The following is a 22525-nucleotide window of genomic DNA, read 5'->3' as shown; positions in this document are numbered from 1 at the left end:
GCGTCTTACGCGCCTTTTATTTATAAAGAACTCTTAGGTCTAATTACACTGGTTTCGCTCCAGACGGGAGCGAGCTATATCCAACTATATATATGAATATGATACGTATATGTGATAACCCGAGGTTTGGCAGCGTGCCCTGGAAATAGTAGATAACGGAACGTTCCCCGGGGAACAAGGTCGGGAATAAACTGTCCTGGCTAGCTACGCGGGCTTCCACGCGGCCGGGATAGGTCTACGGTGGGAACGGTACTGGGGATAACCACCCTGGCTGACTACGCGGGCTTCCACGCGGCCGGGAGAGGTTATACTACGGGGGAACGGTGCCGGGGATGATCACCCTGGCTGACTACGCGGGCTTCCACGCGGCCGGGAGAGGTTATACTACGGGGGGAAGGAGGGGGGAAGTCTCCTGGCTAACTACGCGGGGCGCCACGCGGCCGGGAGACTTATACCTAGGGACACTTGGGGCGAACGCGGGCTTCCACGCCGCCACACCAAGCGGAGCAGCCGTTGTGCCTTGCTCGGGCTCAGCACACCGACTGACTACCGGTCCGCGCTGCGCGCGGTTATATAGGCGCGCGGTGTCGGCGGGGCACGGTGGGGTGTGTAGCCGGAGTAGGCCGCTCGTCGCGCGTCGCGCTACACCGCTCCGGATGCCGTCCGTTGTGACGATGCCGGGTCGTCACATAGTCTTTGCAGTTATCTTCGGATTCTTCATTTTCACTGTTTTCTTGCGAGTTGTCAACAGGTTCTCCTTCTATGTTACATTCATCAAGTGTATTATTGAGTTTGTATTTTTCTTTGTTTTCATTATCAAAGTTATGGGTAGGTTCTTCATTATCACTGTAGTCCTCTTCATTAACACCGTGTTCTTCGTCTTCACTATATTCTTCGGCACTTTCGTCAGGTTCTTCAACTTTGCTATATTCCTCATAGCTTAGCTCGGGTTCCTTGTGGTTCTCTAGTTTGGTGCTGAAATCTTTCATTTTCATAGTTTTCCTGTATTTTATGGCCGAAATTCTCATTTTCACTAGGGTCTTCATAATCTATGTAGTCCTGTTCATAATCTTCGTGTTCCTCATTTTTGTTATTTTCTTCAGCACTATCATCAGGTTCTTCATTTTTTATGTATTGCTTTAACTCAGGTTCTGTGCATTTCGATCGTTCGGGCTTGGGTTCGTTTTCATATGTTTTCTGTACTTCAACACAGGGTATCTTATTTTGACTGTGTTGCTCTAAGTCATCAGACTCTCCATCGTCACTTAATTCCTTGAATAAATATTTGAGTTCATTATTTTCAAAGTATTTTTCCATGCTGTCATTGGTTTCTTCGTTATCACTAAATGCCTCCGAGCCATCATCAACACTAACTATGAAATATTCATCAAAACTATAATGTTGATTACATTCATCATTATAGTCTATTTCTTCATTTTCACTGAGTTCTTCCAGTTTGACATTGCACACTTCGACTTTTTTTTGTTCCTTGACAATACCAGAACGAGTGTTAGTGTATAAATATTCTTTTACGTTGTGATTTGCAGATTGCGTGTGGGATTCCAGGTCTAGGTTTAGGATTTTTAGATTACAGAGAATACAATGACTGTAGTTTTCATTTATCTCTCTTATGTAATGACCATCGTCTCCTAGGCTAGCAACTCGACGCATATGATTCAAATCATATTTATGGTCTTCGGCGTCTTTATCACTGATAAAGCAATCGCACACTATGCAGTGTAAATTGCCATCGTCACACGTTCTGTCGTAGCTGTGATAATGATCACTATTAATGTTGTTTATAATATTATCGTTTAACTTGATACTTATTTTAACTAACTCCTTGTACTCAAATACATTTTTGTCATCTATAAATTTGCGCAACTCCTCGCCATAGTTTTTTGTTTCGCGTTTCAAAATATCTTGTTTATTTGTGTTTTCTTCATTTTTGTTGTTCATGTCGATATTCTCAGCGATGATATTTGCAATATCTTCACTACATCTCTCTGAACTATCATTGTCTTCACATTTTTTCTCAAGTAGAGTCTCCTCCTGTTCTATTATATTTTTATCTATCTCTTCTATGAGAATAGTTGGTTGACTGTTGTTTAAAGTCTTGTCAATTATATCGTTATTATTTTTGTCGTTCCCCTCTACTTGATTAATATTTGATATTGGAGAAATCCTCATAAAGATGGAAACCTTTTAACATTGTAGCCGCCTCAGTATAAATCTTTGGCAGTCATATATGTATAAAAATGAATGTATGCCTTGCACCGCTCGCCAGCCTGCTCCACTCGGTGCTAACATATACTAGCACAATTTTTATTTAGCTATTAGTTTACCCTGAATCCGTTCACTATCCGCACACAGCGGAATAGGTTATCATTAGCGTATCGGTACTTTAGCACTGTCTTCTGTGGTCACTTCCTCTACGGCCAAGAGCTTGGCTAGCAATTTCTTATACATCCTGCTTTTTAATGATTATATGAGTGAAAGTGATAGAATCTCATTTTGGATTCAGAATTCTAATTGCATAGGTAGATGGAGTCGTTAATGAAATGCGCGTCCAATATTTTCTTTCTATTTAAAATTTACCCTATTTATATTATGTGATGTAAAATATGGACGACAAATCCAAATGTGGCCTAAGGCGATAGTGCTACAGTTCCTACTTTTATTATGTTAGTCTCACTTCAATTAGATTTAGATCGGACTTGAATCCTAGCATTAAGTTGATGTGTTCTAAAACATTATATCTGAGACAGTATACGAATAACGACAAATTAAAAAAAATGTTTAAAATTTTCTGAGGTTCGATGTTTTGCAAGTGCGCCGCCGAGGCGGGGAGGCTCGCGACCCCGTCGCCTGTCGTTGTGATTGTGCAGTGCCGGGCATTATAGTTAAGATATAACTATTTTATCTTTATGTCTATACTATAACTACTATAGGATAGACTGTATACTTTGACTTTAGGGAGGCTATGGGCACATATGGATACCACGGAAAGCTGCCGGTCAGAAATTGAATAAACTATAGACTTTCACCATCCAAATGTGCCTGAGGTAGCCCTTAATAGCATATAGTTTTACTTTACGCCCAGTGTTTTTTATTTTATTTATTTTAGGTACAATACCCGACTGAGAGGGCACCACTTAAAACTACAGAAACTCTGCATGTCAAACAACAACCCACATAGACACTTCTTTGCTAACAGAGTAGTCACGCCTTGGAACAAGCTACCAGAGGAAGTAGTCTCAGCACCCAACATCAACAGTTTTAAGAACAAATTAGACAAACATAATAATATGAGATAAACCTAGAAAAAGATACCAGGATACAGGCCATATCAGTTGTTTTTTCAACTGCCTGCCTGAATTATATAAATAATAATAAATAATAAAGTACCTACATATGATTTTCACGCCCGGCACCGCTGCGTGTAATAATTAGACTACACCCTGTTTGAGGCGGCGCTACACCATGTATACGATGATAAGTTCAACGTTATTGTGACCATCAGATTTGATTCAAATACATTTTTGTGTAGTTTAGCCGGTTGTTTTAATTTGTTCCCTACATTCTTACAGTCCGTGGAGTTCAGAGAGGATTACTAATATAATATATGTATAGTGTGTGACCTACATCATTTATTAAAACAAATATTAGATCATACTCCTCAATTAAACGATGATAGGTTTTATTTATAAATGAAAGTAGCGAAAACAAGATTTATGTTATCATCACATTTATTCACAAGTAAAATACACTTATCTAATTGAGCTGATCTCTGACTCAAGCAACATAATTATATTGTCGAAGAATTTGTTGATGGTCACGTCTTCATTGAGGCCCTTGCGGGCTTTTGTAGGCCATAGTTGAGGAGTGTCTTTTCAAAAGGGCTTATTTCCATTTTTTCTTTTTTTTAAACTATGAATGCAGTTTTTTTAGTATAGAAAATTACGTGTTGTTTTGAGATTAAAGCTCGAAAAGTCTCGCCCTGATCTTTAAAAAAAAGAGTAACATCAAAGTTTAGAACACATTTTGAAAAATGTGTAATGATTATTTATGTGGATAAACCAATGTATGTAGTACAACAACATTGATATCAACTAACTTAATACAAAAACCAAAAATTAAATAAAACTATTTTAAAATAATAACGTTTACGCTACGAGGCCACAACAAAAGGGCTTAATTCCCAAAAGTTCGCATCAAAAGTGCTTAATTCTCAAAAACATATGGTAATTAAATATTTATTTAGGTACACATGTTACGTTTGATGTAATCATAGCATTAACGTCAACTTACAATATTACAATTTTGCAAATTAAATATCTTATACTTTTAAACGAGCAATTCTTGTATATTTATTTATTTATATATATATTTATTTACACTGACGATCTCGGAAACCGCTCTAACGATTTCGCAGAAATTTGTTATGTGGGGGTTTTTGGGGGTGAAAAATCGGTCTAACTTATCCTTAGGTCCCGGAAAACGCGAATTTTCGAGTTTTCATGCGTTTTTCTTCGCGCGCCATCTCGTGTGCAGTAGTTGTACTGTTAAGACAGAATTCTTTCGGTCGATGTAAGTACTATTTATTGCAAACACTAGATGGCGACACAGGTCAAGGCTAAAACGAATAAAAAATACACTATTTGAGTTTTTGTGGCGAAATGCGCGCCATCTCGTGTGGAGTAGTTGTGTTGTTAAGGCTGAGAATTCTTTCGCTCGATGTAGGTACTATTCATTTTTGAACTAGATGGCGACACATGTCAAGGATACAAAACAGAACCGAGCGAAGCTCGGTTGCCCAGATATTTAATTTCAAAATCAATACCGTGGAATTATGTTTTTCTCGATTTCCCAAAAAAAGTTCAAAGTGGAAATAAGCCCTTTTGAAAAGACACTCCTCAGTTATAATATTGGACTAAAGTTACTGGGTGGTTTGGCGGTAATGGTTAAGTTAAAACCAAGTAAAAAACCACATAATTTTCTCACATTTATTGACAAGTAAACTAAACTAATTAAACTGCACGTCCTGCCGCGCCAGCTCGAGCAACATAGGGTCGTCGAAGAATTTGTTGATGGACACGTCTTCGCTGAGGCCCTTGCGGCGGCGCGTCTTCACCATGAACTCGCGCGCGAGGTGCGTGGCGGGCTGCGGCTCCAGTGGCCTGCAAATATCATACAATAAGTACAGCCGAATGGCAATCGTCGACGCCAGACGCCGACGGAAATGCAGTCTGGCTCTGTCGCGCCAATACGCAAGAGCGATAGAAATAGATAGCTACGAAACAGGATATTATCGTGAGCGTTTGTGCATTTGGCTACGTACCCCGATCAACTCACAGGAGCTAACACGAATGAGCGATTGAAAAAGATATGTATGGCGATTTGCATTGAATACGCCTAGCTGTCGCATGTTATTGACACTTGTAGATGGACGTTCCTATTGGGCTATTGTGCAATGCACGCGCATCAATTCCATGTCTGTGTACATGCAAACGCCCAGAGAGTGTTATCACGCACCAACACAACGAGAACTACATATATATGTTCAATGAGCTAACAATTACGTTACTGCAAAATACTAACCTCCGTATTCATAAACGTGCTCTAAAGTTATCAAGCCGATAAAGTTCGTTTTCATCACACCCGCACTTTAAACGTGCTATTGCGGAGCGTGAGTTAAGGTGGCTCGCTTTCCATACAAAAAACATCTACCATTTATTTAGTCACCGCACACTACAACTAAATAAAAATATGCGCATACATCTACTATACATTATCCATCGTCGCAGTATTGAACGAAATACATTGTTTCATACAGAAATCATGGACAAATCCATGTGAATTTTTTATTAATTTTACGAAAATGTGCGTGCCAAATTTTGTGTACAGACACAGAGCCGTCATATTTCGCGCATTTTTAGTTGACATTGTCATCAGTGACACTTGGCTCTTGACAAGTAATTATTTAAAGATATTGGTTTACTTAACTCAAGCAGACTCAGAAATAATGACGCATTTTGTCAATAAAGATACATATCGTGTATTTCGACATTTTCGACACTGCTAGTGTAAATCGAAATGGCGTCTCGGTCAAACGCATTGACTATGAAGCAGAAGATCTCGAGTTCCATTCCGGGGTCTTTTTTAATCATTTGAACTTTTTTTGGATTTATTAAGTTTTTTTTATATTATTTGTGCCGTTTGTATATCCGAGGTCTTATATAGAGAGAGTACGTCGTAGACGTCGCATCGGACCGATAGATGGCGCCATCGTTCGTTGTAAGTCGCTCCGGCGTCACACCGCCGCGATGTTGGTAGTCCCGTTTTCCCCACCTGCAACATAAGGCTCCTACGCGCCCCGGCCCGCCACCAGCCACCCTCATTGTTTCGTCGAACGCCGAAGTGACCGGTTGTCGCGTATTCCGTTCGAACATTTTTACAGCATGGTGTCTCGAAATTAATCTTTTAGTTTCTATTTCCTTGTTACTCCTGGTCAAACCAGAGTTATTCGTGTTTTTATTTAAAAAGTGGCTTATAACGTTTCGGAATTATGACATTTTTCAATTTCAATTTTCACCGTCAATTCTTTCTTCCCTTTTAATTTACGCTCGTTCTTCTTGAATAATGAGATATATTATGCCTCGCTAGCGATCATTATTCGTCTTTCGGGGTTCTCACGATAGAAATGAACGAGCGGTGCTTTATGATTCTACCCACTTTTTTGTAAGAAAGTTCCATGCTGCAAAAATCGTTACCGTTAATCAGTTTTCTTTTTAAACTATTCGCATTTCCGAGACTAAAGTAGGAAGTGTTATCCGCGTATTAAAAGTTTCGCGCGAGAATATAAGCGGTAACGTAGGTAAGTTGCTCCGCCGGGGACCACGTGCTCCGGGGACCACGTGCTTCGCGACCGCGTGCTGCGCGACCTGCGGGCTGCTGCGGCGGCGGCGGCGGCGGCGGCGGCGGCGGCGGCGGCGGAGGGCGCGGTGGAGGAATACCGCGCTCCAAGGAGGTTTGAATTTCTCCGACGAATGGGTGAGCAGATTCATATTATTTTAGAAAGAACATGTTCGGTTTCCGATTCGGTGCGGAGGCCCCAAACCACGTGTCGGCGCCGGAACTTACTGTAGCGCTGCGATAGCGCCACTGACCGCGGCAGTGTTGTCCGCCGCGTCGGCGCCGCCGAAGTTGCGTAGAAGTTGCCTCCTCGTTAACGATGGCCATCTCTGCGGTGCCGCCGAACAACGTTGTGGCCGCCACATAGGCGTCGCGTGCGACGCTGTAAGTATGTCTGCTGCTGCCCCGACGCGAGCGCCGCGCCGTTAGTGATCTGTCGTCAATATGCAGGCTACCAGCGCGGCCACCTTCTGCCCCCGCCTACAACGCCGCGAGCCTGCTGAAGCTGTCCACCAATATCGCTGGCCGCCACGCTTATGCTGGCGCCTCGATGGTGATGCAGAGCGTTCGTCTGCCGTGACAACGCCGCGATCCTGCTGAAGCTGTCCACCAGTATCGCTGGCCGCCACGCTTATGCTGGCGCCTCGATGGTGATGCAGAGCGTGCGTCTGCCTTGACAACGCCGAGAGCCTGCTGAAGCTGTCCACCAATATCGCTGGCCGCCACGCTTATGCTGGCGCCTCGATGGTGATGCAGAGCGTTCGTCTGCCATGACAACGCCGCGATCCTGCTGAAGCTGTCCACCAGTATCGCTGGCCGCCACGCTTATGCTGGCGCCTCGATGGTAATGCAGAGCGTGCGTCTGCCTTGACAACGCCGCGAGCCTGCTGAAGCTGTCCACCAATATCGCTGGCCGCCACGCTTATGCTGGCGCCTCGATGGTGATGCAGAGCGTTCGTCTGCCGTGACAACGCCGCGATCCTGCTGAAGCTGTCCACCAGTATCGCTGGCCGCCACGCTTATGCTGGCGCCTCGATGGTGATGCAGAGCGTGCGTCTGCCTTGACAACGCCGAGAGCCTGCTGAAGCTGTCCACCAATATCGCTGGCCGCCACGCTTATGCTGGCGCCTCGATGGTGATGCAGAGCGTGCGTCTGCCTTGACAACGCCGCGAGCCTGCTGAAGCTGTCCACCAATATCGCTGGCCGCCACGCTTATGCTGGCGCCTCGATGGTGATGCAGAGCGTTCGTCTGCCGTGACAACGCCGCGATCCTGCTGACTGTCCACCAGTATCGCTGGCCGCCACGGTTATGCTGGCGCCTCGATGGTAATGCAGAGCGTGCGTAGCCCTGACAACGCCGCGATCCTGCTGTAGCTGTCCACCAGTATCGCTGGCCGCCACGCTTATGCTGGCGCCTCGATGGTGATGCAGCGAGCTCATCTGCCGTGACAACGCCGCGATCCTGCTGAAGCTGTCCACCAGTATCGCTGGCCGCCACGCTTATGCTGGCGCCTCGATGGTGATGCAGCGCGCTCACCTGCCGTGAAAACGCCGCGACCCTGCTGAAGCTGTCCACCAGTATCGCTGGCCGCCACGCTTATGCTGGCGCCTCGATGGTGATGCAGAGCGTTCGTCTGCCGTGACAAGCCTCAGTGGTGATGCGGAGCGTAATACTGTTAACCGCTGCACAGGCGTCGCAATCCTTCTGCTGCGTCTGCCGTGACATCGCCGCAAGCTACTTGAAGTTTTCCACCGGTGTCGTCGGCCGACACGCTGATGCTGGCGCCTTGATGTCGCCTCGATCGCACGAGGTAAGATTGCAGACGCGGCGACCTTCATCGCGCCACCGAGCGCAATACTGCGGCTGCCGCGAAGGCGTCGCTAATTTTCCTGCCGCGTCTGCCGTGACGACGCCGCGAACTCTGTTGATGCTGTTCACCGATGTAGCTGACTGTCATGCTGGCGCCGGTGCCTCCCGCGCTGACTGCGGCGACCTCGAGAGGGCCACCGAGCACGATACTGCGTGACGCGACAGGGGCATCGAAGACGCCTTTCGAGCTGACGACGGCCGTCTCAATCTCACCGCCGAACGTAACATCGTCTGCTGCAGTGACAAGCTGGTAAGATTGCTGATGTGGTCCCTTGGTACTGCTAGCCGCCACGCTGATAACGCCCGTCGCGCCTAAGATGTCACGCTCACCGCGAGCACTGTCTTCCCCTACAATGGTGCCACGACCATATCCGGGCTCCGTCTGCTACGGTATCGTTGCAGACTCTATTGCTGACCAGGCTGATACTGCCCTCCAATGTGACGCCGGGCGCCGCTATCAGCTGACATCCCGTACACTATGGTATCCACTCTTCTCTTTCCAGTTCCCGTGAATTTACACTCTATTTTGACCAATGACTCCTCCGTCGCCGAAGTGAGAACAGATAAATTCTAAAGATGCTACGTCCTAACGTGGCTTGGCCACCCATAGTTGAACGAGGTAAGACGTCAATAACCGGACGAGGAGCCGCACTGCTGCGAGGGTGTCCTGACGATGTTCGCGAGCTATCTAATCGGAGAGGCGCCTCGCGAGACGACCCTGTGATTCCTGTACGTCGCTCATTGTGTAGGTCAAAGACATCGTAAAGGTTTGCGGAATTAAAAAAAAAAAAAACTCTTTCAGAATGTCCAGATCTGAATTCGAGCCAGCGTGCTGCATCCTGAGCGTGCGTCTGTTTACCGGGCGGACACCAAAACCGATCGGTAATCTGGCCGCGGGGGTTCCAAGTACACGACGATTTCCCGGAGGCTTGTGGCGCCCCCTGTCCATTCGAGAGATTAACTTATTCGCCGAGCCTCTAATAAACAAATTGGGAAAAATAAACCCGCTTCGCCTTAGTGAACTTGAGATTCCAGCTCAAAGCGAAAGGGGCCAGGAACTCAGGAGGACTTCAGTAGTTATCATCTGGCTCGACTATACTGAATTAATATAGAGCTTGATTCGATCGTAGAACCTGATTTCATCAATTTCACAACTTTCGTAGTCTACAGAGGGAGGTTGGTTTCCAGCATTACCTCGTACAGCTGCCGATAGCTGTAGGCCAATCGCTCCTGTTTTGCTTGCATTTGCAGCCCGATAAGACCTTAAATAATCGGAATATTGTACAAAGTAAAGCTCTTCCGATGGAAAATAATCTTCAACAGGCGGTGGCGCTGGCGACTGAAGTGACATGCAGCCGGATTAAGGTTCGCATAGCACTATATGCTATGCACAGTTCGGTTGTATGTTATGTTATGCTGTACGATGGCAGGACTACATCTCTTCGGTTACGAGTAACTACGACAGTAACCATGCTGACTCCAACAGACTGTCGTACGAGGTCAGTATGCACCCCCTGGGAGCCAAGTAAGTGACCTTAGGTGACCTCGCCTTCTTCTGCTTCGCCCGTCATCGTACCTCTTCGTCTGCGAGAGCCCTGCATTACGCCGTACAACGGTACGTATTAAGCCTCCGCCACACATAAAGCGCATTCCGCTTCGCTAACGCTACGCTATCAGCGCGCTGAATGCGCGCGCATTCCGCTCGCGTCCCGCGCGCGTTGCGCTCGCAATCCGCGCTCGTTAGTTCCCGCTAGTGCCCACTGGGCGCAACGCCAGCGTTTGTGCGGTGCACCGCCATTATTGCGCTCCGCCTACGCTCTCAAAGCGCGCATGTGTGGCGGTGTTTTAATTCACCCCTTGACCTGCTACCACGACGTGTTCAGCAACCACCAGCGATGCGACACGGACGTCACCTCTCAGTCTACACTGTCGACCTTCATTGCACGAAGTAGAAATCCGTCGCATCGGGTTTTGGATTAGGTAATGGATTACCCTAAGAGTCAATGACTGACTTGAAGAAATCGACTGATACCTCCGTCCAGTGTAGTAGCAATCGACAGCGCTAGTACTTTTCATCTTCTAGGCTAGTTTTACCGAGCGATCAGTATCCTCAAATGCCCTCACTAAAAAGAGTTCAGAGTTCAGGAGTCTCGCTTGTAACCGCGCTCGCTTGACGCGAAATAGTCTGATCGAAAATACCAGTATCGTAACAAATAGCCCTCGGGCGCGTGAGTGATGACCTTTTTCTGTGTTTGATATGGACGTAAGACGTTGGACTTTAAATAGTCATATCAAAGCTAATATTGATTTAGATAATTTTTACGAAGGGTTGACAAAAGCAGTATCAATTACGTTACCCTGCTACAGTACAGATAGTTACACTACTTTTACAGTTAATTTCCACACTTTGTGTCTGAAATTGGGTTTATAATAACCTGATAAAATAACGTGTCTGTTAATAATAAAAGTGTATCTAAGGTCTTTGTATCTTGTTCAAGTCAGCCTCGCCTACAATGTATAATAATGTCATTTCTCTAACTATTCGCTGACTAAAGCTAAACGTCATCACGAAAATCTCTTTAGGCGTTTCTGGCACCGAGATATTCGCGGATCGAAGGCGATTTCGACTGATACATCTGTCAAATCGGTTCAACAACCGATTCACTTATTCTTCTATGCTATGCCAATAGGGCTACCAAAGGCTTGCGCGCCAGCTGACTCGCCACCAGGAGATAATAAACAGGTCTCTATATAAGACCTCGGATATACAAACGGCACAAATAATATAAAAATTTTACCTTCCAATAAAATTGTTATTATTTTGCCTGGTATATCCGAGGTCTGAGTGATGCCTTCCTGGTAGGCTTAATATACCGTCGGCACTTCTCCTCAACAATGAGGGTGGCTGGTGGCGGGCCGGGGCGCGTAGGAGCCTTATGTTGCAGGTGGGGAAAACGGGACTACCAACATCGCGGCGGTGTGACGCCGGAGCGACTTACAACGAACGATGGCGCCATCTATCGGTCCGATGCGACGTCTACGACGTACTCTCTCTATATAAGACCTCGGATATACCAGGCAAAATAATAACAATTTTATTGGAAGGTAAAATTTTTATATTTTTTAATAGAATAAATATTCTATTAAAAAAGACTCTTACTATATTTCTTTCCTATTTTTTATTTTCATACAAAAATACAATACAATCTTTATTGTGCCTTTGTTGATAAAATAAAATATTACACGTCAGGTCAGGTACATAGGTCATAGTGTGGGCATAGTATTAGTCACAGAACTTAATTTAGATAGAAGAAACAAATTCATAATATTTGTATAGGGGCCGAGCGTGTCAAATTTTGTACTGAAGTTGATTCTCGCCTGTAATTTTAAATATGTCTCAGGCTCTTGATTGTTCATAATTTTTGTGTTGTTGCAATTGAATATCACGTAACGAGGCATTTTTTATGTTTTGGTTGACTTCAACTTACAAAAATTGACGCCCGAAAGCTGCAAGCTGCGAGTAAAGACGGACAACTCAGTGGATTTCACTGAGTTCATTTGACACGCTAAGTAGATACGTTTGCTTGATCTATGGTATATATGACATCTGTGGTATTAGTAATGTGCTGACTTCCTTACATTTACTGAGCTAGTTGACCTATGTTATTGTTGTGTGAATGTTTTTCTTCAACAACTAAATAGTTATATATATGAATATGTATGGTAGGTATGTGGGTAGCTTTTGCACATTGTAATTTTTCCTCAGTCACCCGTTGAGCTCAGAGACCACGAACGCTGTAGTGTTCGAAACGTCGGGATGAATTGTAAATTCATTATACACGATTTAATTCGTTTTCATAGTTTTTATTTCATGAGTAACTATCGCGGTAACTGAAGACAATATTAACTATGGTTACAAATAATAATTATCATCAATATAATCAGGTCCAGGCAGGCAATTATGGTCGCGCGATAAATGCACGCACTTACTAATAGTGCGACAGGGACGGCCTGATATTTTATCGTCTATCGCGCGACCATGCTACCCGTGCTGTACTAGCTTTTGCCCGCGGCTTCGCTTGCGTTAGAAAGAGACAAAAGTAGCATATGTCACTCTCCATCCCTTCAACTATCTCCACTTAAAAAACATGTCAATCCGTCGCTTCGTTTGGCCGTGAAAGACGGACAAACAAACAAACAAACACACATTATCTTTGGTGAAACAACGAATTCTTCCACTTCAGATTATAGAGTAACCAGCTTTTCCCATTTATAATAAACTAGGTTTTGACCGCGGCTTCGCTCCCGTAAGAAAGAGACAAAAAGTAGCCTATGTCACTCTCCATCCCTTCAACTAAATCCCCTGAAATAATAATCACGTCAATTCCTCGCTCCGGTTTTGCCGTGAAAGACGGACAAACAAACAGACACACACCCATTCTTATTTGTAATTTTAGGATTTGACATTATTATTTATATTTAAATAATTATATACGTATAGCCTAATTTCGTCGGTAACAGCGTGTTATGTAATGGCGTCGTTGGTGGACAGTCGCCTGTCACGCCGTGAAACTGCGTTCGAATCCCGGGATTCTGAAAACTTTTTGTATTTTTTTTGGATATAAATTTCGTATTTTTTATTGACCGAGCAAGAATGGAGAGCCGAAGGTATCAATTTTATCTTAGAGAACATATTGATTTTTTTATTGTCATTTTGATTTTCTATTTATTAAGTTGAGATATAAAACACAACTTTTGATACCCTCGCAAATATAATATATTCTCGAAATTACTCCTTAGATAAAAAAAGTCCACTTGAGTTTTTAAAGCACTACGATACTCAGTTAACTATTGCATTTTCATTTACTAATTTAAGATTTCAAAAGCGATTTGAATACCCTTGCTCCATCGAAAATAAACAATTAGAAAAAAAAATCATTCGAATCGTACTTTAGAAACTAAAATTTATCTATACTTTTTGGAATTTTTTAAAATATCAGATTAGGATAATTATGTTAGAAATTCTGAGTTCGACGAACCCAAAAATTATTACCATATAAGAGAATAGTTTTTTAATCTTTTTTGTGGAAAACGCTCAGTAACTACTGTACGAGTACATATACATTTATGTATAATAATAAAACAAAAAATAGTGTCTCATAGTGTTGTGTTCCTGCCGGTGAGTAAGGCTGCCAGAGCTCAACGAGGGTGCGGGGTGCTGACGACGGGAGGACTTACGGGACTAATTTGTTCCGTCTATTGTCCTTTGAGTCGTCGGCAACCCAAACCATCTTTTGAACTTGTACACTCCTTTTTGCTGTGCACACACAGCAAAGGGGAGTGTACAAGTTTCTAATGGGGCGGCAACGCGCATGCGACACTCTTTGAGTTGCAGGCGTCCATAGGTTACGGTGACCGCTTTCCATCAGGCGGACCGTATGCTTGTTTGCCACCGACGTAGTATTAAAAAAAAAAAGAGAAAAAGTCCTGGATTCGAACCCAGTACTTCCATGCAAATCATGCGAAAACACGTATTTACCGCAAGGCTATTTAAACAAGCTGTCGCCGCGTGAAATTATCGACTAGAAGGAATACAAGAACACTGTTTATATGTGTGAGTGGTACTTAAAAATAGTGTAAAATAGTAAATTTATCTACATTAAGGGGATTAACGTTACAATGAGAAGTTGAATGTATGTTGTAATACGTCAATTTTAATATTAAATGTTCGCGAAGCATAATTGAAAGTATATAAATGCCTGTACGACTCCACAAAAAAAATAAGACCGTTAATTTGCAGATTAACGCCATCTAACGCAGCCCGAGCTTCGGGTAACCTAGGCGAGCCACCTTAAAGAAAAATCGTTCTCCCAAGGGAATAATGAAATTTCTTGTACCGTACTTAACTTTTTTACATCTATTTACATATTTTTTACATTGCGAGTGTGATGTAAAACATTGTGTGTAACTCGGGGAGTATGAATATTACAAACTCGAGTCTTTAAATCGCTCCGGCAAGCCGTCGCGATTTAACTTACTCTTACTAATATTCAACTTCACCCCTTGTTGCACAATGTACTATAGTCCCTTTCCGACGTATTGGTGTGATAGAAAAGGACAAACGAACTTTATCGGCTTGATAACTTTTAGAGTACGTTATGAATAAGGGAGTATAATACTATACACGGTGCTCGTGAGTATTGCGAGAGGTTTTAACAGCATATTCCTGATCCCATTTTAAGACTAAAATGTCACACATATTTTTCTGGATTATGCACAGTTTCAGAGTTATTACTTATTACCAATTGAAAAAAAAAATCTTATTGTTACTCGGTACAAAAGATTTTTTTAACGACATTGATGCCATTATGGAGAATGGTCTCACTATCCTCATTGACAGATATTTAGAGATATCCTAGTTCGTAGTTACCTGATGACTATGCTCTTGTCGAGCGGGTCTCCCGGCACGATCTGCCAGTGGTGGAACACTTGCAGACAGAAGGCCTGGCCCTGCGTGTGCGTCCGCAGATCCGTCTCGAAGCCGAACGAGTCTATAGCCGGTACGAACGCCTTGATCGTGTAGAGGGGCGAACCGGGTACTGGCGCGTCTTGGGTTACGTGACCTGAGGAAAGTGGTGTTATAAATATTGTATTTTGAGTAAGAATGGCGGTAATTCTGAAAGTTACATGTAATGTTATCGTATCGAAAATTATGAGTCAAGTTTATGGATAGCCAAAGAATGGTCAACGTTACTGTCAATGATTTACGGGAGATGTCGCTAGCGATTACACAGTGATTGCAGATGGACCAATTATCACTTCTGCATGCGATCAGATTAACCAGGACAAGCGGCGTACTAAGTGTGGGGCCAAGCGACTGGTATCTATGCTATCTACTAGTGTCTACGCTAAATCTTGGTATAAGTTGCCATAGCGTAGCCCCAGGCTATTACGAGGAGATAATAATTGATAATGCTTTAGTGTACCTCTCCGCTTGGCGAGCACTGTGTACACGGCGGAGACGCAGTCAGCGGGAGCCTGCACTTCCACGAACAGGTAGGGCTCCATGAGGCGCGGCGTCGCCATTAGGAACGCTGAGTACGCCACCTGAGTACAACACAAATTATTTGTAAACTATTTAATTACACTATGTATATAACCTAACCACAAAATTAAAATTTTGAAAAACCCCGACATAGTGGACCGATTTTCATGAATCATGGCTAAGAACGCTCCCGACTAATTCAGCTTTCAAACAAAAAAACCTAAATCAAAATCGGTTCATCCGTTCAGGAGCTACGATGCCACAGACAGACAGACACGTCAAACTTATAACACCCCGTCTTTTTTGCGTCGGGGGTTGAAAATGCGGTTCAAGTTACGTTCATTAGCCAACAAACTGTTCCGCAGTTTGGCGAAGTTTATTTTGTCTTACTTAGCAATAAATTATGTCTAATATATTAAAAAAAAGTATGTCTTAGTTCCGGAACAAATATCCTGAAAATATATGTTTTTAAATGCTGTGGCTCAAGTAGTAGTCTCGAAACGAAACTGATAGACATTTTCACACTTTTTATAAGGTGTACTTGTTTGATTCGGTCTTTACACATTATAGGGAAAAGGAGAAGGTATTACGAATGAATGGAAGGTGGGTGGACTGTGTGACAGATGATATGAAACGAAAGCAAGTTAACGACGAGATGACGTGGGATAGAGATGTATGGGAGAGGAACACATGCTGCGCCGACCAGTGACTGATGATGATGAGGGAAAAGGTGGAAGTAATAGGGAACTTGACTGTTCTTAAAATAAAATATTTTATACCATGCACGAAATAAAGCATCAGATAATTATTAGAAAAACATGGACAGAAGTTATTTTTAAATCGAATTTCTATTTAATAAGTCAGGTAGAAATATATAAAGTAACTGAATTGACCGTGACGTCACTCAATTAGATTTCATATTAATTCCACTTTAGCAAGTCGTTCAAATTCGTTTTGACAGTTCTTAAAAAGAAGCAGATTTGACTAGGAGGCAAGTAGCCTATGATTGGGAGTACAGAGGCGAGCGTACTGGCACAGTATAATAAAGAGTACTATCGTACAGTATGGCCACTACCACTCCCCGCTGAAAGTGCCGCCCACCCCCTCTCGGTTACCTCACAGTTACCGCATGTCAAAAACGCGAACAGTCGACCTGTGACCTGTGATCTCACTCACACAAGCATGGTACGCGTTCACCTACACGAGCTTAGAATGTGTGCTAGGAACGCGCTTCTTTCATATATTTGATCGCCAGTGACCGAGATGTGGTACTGGCTAGCAGCAACCACATGGACCAATCAATTGAATTACTTTTTCTGGGTTTGAGAACTAGAAAAATAAATAGAGAGGTACGAACTCTTCTAGCTGTGGGAATGATTTGTCCTCCTCCTCTGTGCAGTGGCTCCTGTGCTATGACGGCGTCTAGAATCTTGAACTTCACGTTGCGGATCGGCTCTTCGCACAGTGGGCCTTCTCGTGTGCCCCATTGGAAACCTGCGACACAATACAAAAATGTCAGTGACTATAAGTGTGCCGTAAGCGTACCGTTTGGTAAAAAAGAGTAGAAATTAAAAGTGGCAACATCGTCGTGTCGTCTCGTTTTCCCACACATTTTCATAATGGCCCCTGTACACACATGGCCAACGGTTCCACCAGCCCTTTGTGAAACCCCTTGGCCAAGATAAGAGCCGCTGTTTACACATTGGCGAACCAATCACTTGGCATTGGCTCTTCATGAAAGATGGACGTGGAATCTACACGATTATTGGCATAGATAAACTTATTATTTTCGTAAATATATCACTACTGTCCTCTCTGACGGCTGACGACCAACTGAATGAAGCGCCAACGTGTAAACGCAGTTGGCCATTGGCGCCAAGATCCTTTGATGTGTGGACAAAAAACCGACACGAATCGGTTGGCCGGCAAGCGCAAGCGCCAACTGCCAACTTACGGCCAAGTAGCCCTCTACACACATGGCCAAGGGGGTTGGTGGAACTGTTGGCCATGTGTGTACAGCGGCCATAAGAAAGGGAAAAACACGGCGATGTTGCCGCTTTTTCATTTCTAATACTACTGTCTACTTTCGTTAAAAATCACACGGAAACAAAACAAATTGCACTTGAATGGGTAAAATGTAGAGTTTACTTTATAGAAAAACAGTAACCCTGCGTATTACAACACATTGACTTTAGTATGAAACAGTTTGTGATATTTCAAGTTTTAAACAGAAGTATATTTTGTTTTACCCATAATATAGGGATGGGATAACATGTCTTCACTATAGGTATTGCTTTAAAATACCTTGCACTATGCTCTCTTTGACTGACGCCAGTAGATGCTTGTCGACCTCGGAGGGCAGCGTGTCGTCGACCAGAATGTTGGGGCCGGTCGCTGTTGGACCGAACGCCCAGATCGATCGGGCGGCCAGCAAATCCCAGTCGTACCTGAGACGGTAAAAAAATAACTGTTATAAATACGCCTGCTTTGTAGGCAAAGAAAGGCCTAAACAATTATGTGTATGTAGTATGTACATAACTTAAATATTTAAAAGAATTTGTTTAAATACAGTACAGTATTTTTTTATTATTATTGTGCGCGGCGCTGTCTTTGATGGTCAAAAAGCAAAGTTAACAAAATTAAATTGTAGTTTTGGCCTTGGCAGACATTTTCTACTTGATTTGAACTTTAAAGTACCACTACTAGGTTGGCGTGACGATAACAGTGACCCTTGGTTTCCAACACAAGAGCACGCCCATGCTCAGTGAAAAGTTTACATAACAGAAGTTGGCTTGAGCTTCAAGGGCCTTTCTTGTGGTTCGGCCTAGGAACGAAATCATAAAATACGCTATATTTTCGGGACTGAACGCATTACTCAGGTTTAAAAAGAACTGACTTGTTCTGGAAGAACTCTCCCAGCTTCCTCCGGTCCCAGGTGACGCAGACGGCGCCCGCCTCGATGTCCTCGGCGAGCCCGCGTTCTAAAGGCTCCGCTATCATGGTCAGCTTGTTGCGTTTGTTCGGAGTCTCGGCGAAACACTTGAGAGATGATGTCTCGACTACCGTCTCGCAGAAGGATACTACTGGGTCCGCGACTGAAATTAAAAGTGTATATTAAGGCCCTAATTTTATTGTATTAGTATTTAGTACCTATACGAAAGTGTGAAAGTTCAGAAAACGTCTTAAATTTTAGTGGATGACATCCGACTGAAAACTGTTGCCGAAACCAAAAGCGAAAGATGGGTTTTGACTGTAATTTCGGCCGAAAGTAAACTTGCGTTCATTGGGAGTCTCTCGACTCCTGTCTCGCCGAAGGATACTACTGGGTCTGCTGGAAATGGTTTCGTTAACGAAGTGTCTTAAATCCTTAAGAGTGACCGAATCGAATTCGGTACAATGGAAAGGTTCAGTAGTTTGCCAGAATCATTGGTTGAAACATGTTTTATGCCGAAAGCTACCGACACCGAAACTTTGATCGACCGCTTTAGACTTTGAACTTCTACTTTAAGTAGATTGTAGAGTACACGGCCTCCTAGCCGCCGCGAGCACTCATACCTGATTATGAGTCCCCATATTACTCGAAACATGTCACCGAGCACGATGTATTTACGCAAGTACATTCCGTATATTTGAGTACGTCTCACGATAATTTTAACGTCTATCTATTGCTGTGATTTTTACTGATTAAAAGTAGTACTAAATAAAGAAGGTACCTTTGATGTCTATTTCCGAATACATGTCCCGTAGGTCGTGCATGACGCAGTCGAGGTACAGCTCGCCCGTGCCCAGGATCACGTGTTCGCCGCTCTCTTCTACTCGCGTCGATAGCAGGGGGTAGGATTTGTTCACCTGCAAACATGAAGGAATACAAATCGATGTATCGATCGGTCGCTGACTGCGTGCGCTAAAACATTACAGCCGTTCACAATAAGACTACACGCACAAATCCTGCATGCACAGGCTTTAAGACTTCGCCGACCGTTCATTAAAGCTAATCCTTTTAATTTCTGTGTAATTCAATATATTTAAGAGAACACATAAAAACCGTGTAAACGTGTGTAGCTCCCTCTTCGTGTTGGCACTGACAAGTACAGATGTATAGTGCATAATAGTAGTACAGTCAGTACAGATGTCGATCTATCGATCGTGCTAGTTCGGTACTTCTTGTACTGGGACTGATTGAAATAGCATGCCACATTCGTGATTTTCGTGATGAAAATAAGAAGGAAAAACATTTCGCACCATCTGTCAATGTGAGCTAGTATGTTCGGGTACGACAACATCTTCTGTGTTGTGAAAGGCCAGACTCACCTTCCTTAGTCTATCCAACATCTTGGGCAGTTCAGAAGGGTTGACGGGCTCCACAGCTATCTTGACTACAGCCTGTCTGTCGAACCGCAGCGGCCGGAATGTGTGTAGCTCCTAGCAAGGTCAATCTATGAAGAAAACAGGCTTAACCCACCTTTCTCAACCCGTCCAACATTTTTGGTAGCTCCGAAGGGTTGACGGGCTCCACAGCTATCTTGACTACCGCCTGTGTGTCGAACCGCAGCGGCCTGAATGTGTGTAGCTCCTCCGTCTCGTCGGCGCCGACGAAAGTGCACGTCTTCACTATGGGCTGGTCGATGCCTTCGACCAGGGCCCAGCAGCCGGCAGGGACGCGATTTAACTCCACCTGACGAATAATAGAAATTTAGTAAGTGCCCCTATTACACACAAATCCCATTGTACTATATCCGTCATTAGTTTGTATAATTACGACAGATAAAAGCTATCGCGTACAGACGCTGTTTAAATCAGTTCCGATCCGTAAGCGTTTATACCAATATGAGTAATCCACTAAATAGTCTACCGTTGTCCTTTACAAACGTGAATTTTCTGCGAATCGGCTGGTGTAAGAGTAGGTATATTTTCCTAAGGCAATGTTCATAATTATGCACAGAAACATGATCGCCTGCTTTAAACTAGGGCTTGTGATATACGTGTTACACGCGGAACCGTAGCTACGTAGCCTTAGCACCGGCGGTGCTAAGATCCCGTACTACACGGTCACGTCAAAGATACGTATCCGTTTCTGGATTCGGCTACGTTCCCGCGAATCTCGGCTTCGGCTCCTCTCCGCTCGGTTGTTGAAAGAGAGCTTGTAAGTGTCGAACGGACCCTTCGCATTATGTGTTATACTCGTGGTCTTTGCATTGATTTGATTCCAGATGTTTTTTTAAGTAATTACATATTGGTATTATTCTGTTCTCTGATAACCAGACATTATGAGTTTGTACAAAAAAACCAGAGGTGGTATTGGTGGGATTTTTGAATCTCACCGGTGCCTTGTTTTGTATGCAGCCGATGACTATTTAGTACGAAATAAGCCACCCGATGAGAATCAAAAATCGCACCTCAGGTAGGTACTAGGTACTACTTGGCGATGTCGATGAATATGAAAGTCCATCCAAATAAATATATTAATATCTCTAATTAATATTTACTCCCTAGTAAGAAATGCTACAGGTAGGTAGACCAATGCAACAATTTAAAAGTATTTTAAGTGAAATAATAATATACACTGTTGTTCATAAATATTATTACTGTCTGGACAACCGTCTTTCGTCGGTGAAAATACTAAGAAATAGTTGCACGTGCAGATAAAGATAACAAACAATAGTGTGCGGGCCATTGATAATAATTACCTTCAAGTAGCTTTGGGATTTACCTGTTAAGTACCATGTGTTCCTATTGTTTGTGAAGTTAAGTGAAAGCAAAAATAACAAACTATTTGACTACTTCGGATACTACCAACTATAAGACGCTGACTGTACATGTTAGATTATTTAAAAAAAGTTGATTAATTATAGTCTGTGTCATGTGAATGAAAATTAGAATTTTACCTATTTTTTTATATGTTGATTATACGCGAATTCTTTTGATATAATACACATCTTTTACAATTTGTACTGGTCTATTATTTTTGCCTCCAACATAATATTTGCATCTTATTATTTTTGATCACTCTTAAAACTTTATTTAAAATGCAAAAATATGGAAACTGAAATTAAAAACTCGCCCCTTGCATTACATTCGGGGGTCTTAGTGACACGCATAAAATCTACACTAAACGCCACGGTCACGACTGGATCCGATCTACGTATAAATAAGATACGTAATCTCCGTGTACACGTAGCTACGTATCTTAATTACACGTAGCCGAATCACACGGAGCAAACGGAGCGGATCTCCGTTGCCGAGTAACACGGCAACGGAGATTCGGCTACGGGTACACGAAACACGGTCACGACCAGGAGCTCTACTTTAAACGTTGACAAAAGACATCGCAACACACGAAATATAAAGCGTTTGTACGGGACAGCCCAATAAGCGATGTCTTGGCCACGAAATGCGGCTCAATGCTGAGAGATCTAATTGTAATCCCATCATTCCTCCCAAATTATAGTATGTACATACCTTGTATCTGGCTTCGTATATCCAAAGTCGCCCCACGTTCATTATCCTCGAGTCTTCCTCGTCCTGTGTGCTGTAGTTCTCTCCCAACACTCGCACGGACTGCCCCGCGTACAGTGTGCCCGACATTATGCGCGCGAGAACCTGAAAAACGGTTTAGGTTATCCTCTTGATAGAAGACGACGTGGATCTTTATATTATAGTGGATGATTTAAGACATAACCACAAAATTAAAATT

At 43.4% G+C, this 22525-nt stretch overlaps 1 protein-coding gene across 1 annotated transcript in view; it reads right to left on the bottom strand.

The window, feature by feature from the left end:
• Positions 1-4992: 4992 nt before the first annotated feature.
• The window catches only part of LOC125241433 (116 kDa U5 small nuclear ribonucleoprotein component), a 33760-nt gene continuing 16227 nt past the window's right edge, over positions 4993-22525 (bottom strand). Inside the window, exons 8-16 of the mRNA XM_048149924.1 lie at positions 22291-22431; positions 20294-20506; positions 19545-19680; positions 18728-18926; positions 18136-18278; positions 17189-17325; positions 15773-15893; positions 15217-15409; positions 4993-5180 (exon numbers count right to left, since the gene is read on the bottom strand). Coding sequence (XP_048005881.1) covers positions 5027-5180; positions 15217-15409; positions 15773-15893; positions 17189-17325; positions 18136-18278; positions 18728-18926; positions 19545-19680; positions 20294-20506; positions 22291-22431 — 1437 coding nt within the window. The 3' untranslated portion in view covers positions 4993-5026. The remainder of the gene's footprint in view (positions 5181-15216; positions 15410-15772; positions 15894-17188; positions 17326-18135; positions 18279-18727; positions 18927-19544; positions 19681-20293; positions 20507-22290; positions 22432-22525) is intronic.

The sequence above is a fragment of the Leguminivora glycinivorella genome, chromosome Z (assembly GCF_023078275.1).
Source record: "Leguminivora glycinivorella isolate SPB_JAAS2020 chromosome Z, LegGlyc_1.1, whole genome shotgun sequence".
NCBI classification, from domain to species: domain Eukaryota; kingdom Metazoa; phylum Arthropoda; class Insecta; order Lepidoptera; family Tortricidae; genus Leguminivora; species Leguminivora glycinivorella.
The sequence above is the reverse complement of the archived record's forward strand: the minus strand, read 5'-3'. Positions and strand labels throughout refer to the sequence as shown.